The following is a 4256-nucleotide window of genomic DNA, read 5'->3' as shown; positions in this document are numbered from 1 at the left end:
AATGAGACCATGAAAAAAAAAAAACTCAAATTGGAGGTAAAACTTACTTGATTAACCTTAATGAAACAAAAGCCGAACAGCTTTTTTTCTTTAATTAAATAATGAACTCCTAGAAAAAACTTTCAGCCTGATTTTAAATAACAAAGTTTAAATCATTCATAATTTGTTTACTTGAGATTTTACATCGAATTGAATTTAAAAGAACGATTCAGATCCTTCAAGTTTCACAACCAAAGATCACCGATTTAATTTTCGGAGTCTGCATTTTCGTATATTTTCACGCCTTTAAAGGACAAAGCTAACATATTTTAGATCATCATATTTTAAATGGGGAAAAATTGGAAAAGAAGTGAAATATGTTGTTCTCAGGAAAATGGAAGTTTTTAAATAGTTACGCAAATAATAATTAGAGTTAACGCACATTTAAATTTTTTTTTTTAATTTTCAATTGTTTTGTAGGGATATACACATATATGATAAATGGTACTCTCCACGCAATACTAAAATATTTTTAAAAATGCATTTTCAAGTAAATAATCATTTTTAATTAAATAAATCAATTTTATATCCAAATCTGTCTCAACACTTTATTTATTCATTTGTCCAACGTTTCAGCCTTTCTAGCCATCTTCAGGGACATCTTCAATACAAAAATCCTTCTCACATTAATTTATATTTTCTATTTGCAGGCTATTCTGCCCAGGTCATTTTCTTTATTAAAAGTTCAAACCTCTTTATTTAAAATTTAAAACCATTAACATTTATTTTTTCTATAAGATTATCAACAGTATAAAACACCACACCATATGGTTGAACCACTGGAGCTTGTTATGCATACATGTACCATTCGGTACCCCTTCATGACTACCTTTATGTTTTTTTTTGCATTTGAATTTATGGGCTTCATAATGCAATTTGGCAAATGGACTAAAAAATATGAAATTAGATTAGATCCTGCATTATTTCCAAGCAATTTTTTAGGATATGCATTGAGGGGATGGTCAAGGGCTAAATACAATGCAAGTTTCATCTTAATGGGCTACAATGGTGAGAAAATAATCTCAAGGAAATAAACACACAAAAACAGTTTCATAACAGTGTAAACTCTGAACTAAGTAATATGAAGTAATAGTAAGCTACAAAGGAGTGCAAACAGGAAGATGATTTAGAAGTACTATGTAAACAAAGTATCAAGAAGTTCAGAATCAAGGTTAAGGAGGCTTCTCTGAGGTAATCTGGGATTGTGCATCAGAACTACTTTTGAAAATATACAAGGCTTATGTTTGGACCAGGCTTAGAAAATGACAGTGGCTGGTTTCTTTCTCGGAAACGAGCAGAAAGAAACTAGGTCTGTCACAAAATAAGGAATTAGGAATAGATTGTAGTCACTGAGAATTAATAGAGAAAATCTTATTAAACCAGTTGAAAAATGTAAGAAATTCTCTGTAAAACATTGAAAGAAGTATACAGTGTATACACAGAACTGATTATCAAAACAAAAATCAAAAAATCTCACAACTGCAGATGAAATAATGGAGAAATATAACTTCTATAATAGATTTGTCTTTGAAAACTGCAGTTAGTAACCAAGAAGAAAACCTTTTTTAAATTAAAATGAGAGATCATATCAATAAGGAACTTAAGTACAGGTATCGTCATATCGCATGCTTTATGGGTTATATAACAAAATAAAAAAAAATCTACTAGAGCGGTGCATGTGGTTTTTTTATTTCATCGTAAATTAATATAAATATCCACTGACTACTGCTCATCAAACATTTGATTTAATTACAATTCTGCAAGAAATGAATTATGAGACGGAGGTGGTAATCCTGAAGTTTGTCCCAGTACCAGTTAACCTAACTATACTCCTGCATATGTGTACTTTCTAAGAACCACAGATTATATGGGAATACATGGAGACCCACCCTCTCAAGCTAATTAAAATCTCTATTAGCACAAAAAAGTTTTACAACATTTAGGCATGGCAATGATGTGTTCCTAAACACCATATCCTATTTAAATCCAAAAAAGGTAACTACAAAATATAATAAATATAGAAGTGTATTATAACTAACTATACATACCCTGTTTTATACTTGTCAAGCAATGAAGGAAAAAGAGACCGTAAGTAGGCACAGGTACAAATAAGGAGGAGAACAACTGTCAATAAGCTGTTGAAATTGAACAATGCCGACTGGAATCAATAAAACATAAAACATAAGTTGTAATTCAGAAATTGCTTCAATATGTTTTTAGTTTGGTGCTAAAAGATAATTTAGATAGTTACCTAATTGTTTATCATAAAACATATCTTAAAATAATAGTTCTTAAAAATATTAATAAAACCAATTCTGAATTAAGTTTTGGGCATTGGACATAAAAAGGTTTATAAAATACAATGTAAATGAATTAATCCATGGCTCAAATGAGAGGAAACACATACTGAATTGGTCACTGAAATAATGTTTAATATTCTAGAAAAAAAAAATAGATATGCTAATAAATTATCAGATATTTGAATAAATATTGGTAGTAGCTCAAGACGTGCATGTTATAGTCATAAAATTCAAATTGGTAGAAAGATAATTTTTTTGGAAGATCATGTCCAATATGCTTGTCTCTAGGATATAAGTAAGATAGACAAATACATAGAAATGATCTAAAGAAAAAAAAAAGGGGAATATAGAAATAAAAAGAGGTATCTCAAGCACTTGAAGTTCAAAACTTAAGGCAAGGAGTATTTAAACAGTGTCTAACAAACCTAGAAACTGAATAAGTTAGAGCAAAAAATAACTACAATGCAAGGAAATAATATGTTCCATCAGAATGACCTTTAAGGTCACTAGGTATGGGAATTTATGTAGTTTTAAAAGACTAATCCTGTGAAATGAGATGTTACGAAACTAGTTAAGATTCTAAAAAGAAAAGTATAGTAAGTAATTAACTTAACAATAAATGAAGAAAAGTTAAAAACATTATAATTAATTAAGAAATACATCTGTTTTACACTATCAAAATGGGCAGGCAACTCGAAAAAATTATAAATTTATTCCATAGTGAATGATAATTTATTGATATGTGCAAATATATGACAAGTGTGAATATATTTACTGCTATTTTTAAAGAATGAGACCATGAAAAAAAAAAAACTCAAATTGGAGGTAAAACTTACTTGATTAACCTTAATGAAACAAAAGCCGAACAGCTTTTTTTCTTTAATAAAACAATGAACTCCTAGAAAAAACTTTCAAGCACGAAATTCTAAACTGCCGTAATAAAATCTATTTATACATAGATAAATCAATAAGTACAACTAGAAATCTATTGAAAGTATAATATGATAATAAGAGTATACAGACTCACTTGTCGAGTTGTGAGTAAAGAAAATTCATTAATTATAAGGAAGAGAGGTTAAGATGAAATGTAAATTTATTATATGATACTAACAATAATAATAGGAATCTGTCACCAACTGAAAAACTCCTTAGCTCCAAATATATTGCAATTGCTTTTCTTATTTAATATCAGTAAATTCGAGATAAGTAAATCATGATCATTAAAAAAACTTAAGTGGTTTCCTTTATAAGGCTTTAGTTTTTATGTAATATTATCATCAAGTTTAGACATAAAAGGATACATTATGTACCTAAAAATTAAAAATTCACGATTTACCACTCACAATAATTAACATTTCCTTATTTGATTCAATCACATCATGAACTTATTTTATGAATCAAAATTCATTCATTCTAAATCTTATCAGCTGTATCAAATTATTTAAAAAATCAATTTAAATTGTTATTCAGTTTAGCTTTGAAAATTACTTAAAGTACATGCTTTAAAATAAAATTCTAATTATAAGAAAATTGTACAAACTAACCATAGTTTATTGGTGGAATAAGGAATTCCTAAAACATTGTTTAACTTATCCGTTATCAGCAAAACTACATCGTAAACAGAAGAAGGTTACTTGACAAAGAGGTAGTTGTATGAATGGAGCAACTTTCATTCCAATCAGAAGTTCTTTCCTACATTATAATCATTTATACTACCTGAAACAAAGGTCTACAAGCATCAAAAGTAATGCCGTTAAGGAATTAAAAAAACAAAAGGATGAAAATTAATTTTAACCATACAAAATTTAAGTACACTTCAATTAGGTATATTACACAACCTTCGTAGAATCGAAAAAAAATAAAACAATATTTACCCGCTCGCTCTCCGTGACTTTTTTTTTAGACCATCATCCGATT

At 28.3% G+C, this 4256-nt stretch overlaps 1 protein-coding gene across 2 annotated transcripts in view; it reads right to left on the bottom strand.

The window, feature by feature from the left end:
• Window positions 1–4026, bottom strand: part of ksh (transmembrane protein 167A-like protein ksh) — an 8416-nt gene extending 4390 nt beyond the window's left edge. Inside the window, exons 1-2 of one of the 2 annotated variants that reach the window (XM_014439117.2) lie at window positions 3884–4026; window positions 2088–2197 (exon numbers count right to left, since the gene is read on the bottom strand). In XM_014439117.2, the coding sequence (XP_014294603.1) occupies window positions 2088–2197; window positions 3884–3886 (113 nt within the window). In that variant the 5' untranslated portion in view covers window positions 3887–4026. Of the gene's footprint in view, window positions 1–2087; window positions 2198–3682; window positions 3710–3883 lie in introns of those variants that run through there. The other variant, XM_014439116.3, reaches the window with a different exon arrangement.
• Window positions 4027–4256: the final 230 nt, after the last annotated feature.

Source organism: Halyomorpha halys, unplaced genomic scaffold (genome assembly GCF_000696795.3).
Source record: "Halyomorpha halys isolate HHAL.00 unplaced genomic scaffold, Hhal_1.1 Scaffold75.1, whole genome shotgun sequence".
NCBI lineage: Eukaryota > Metazoa > Arthropoda > Insecta > Hemiptera > Pentatomidae > Halyomorpha > Halyomorpha halys.
The sequence above is the reverse complement of the archived record's forward strand: the minus strand, read 5'-3'. Positions and strand labels throughout refer to the sequence as shown.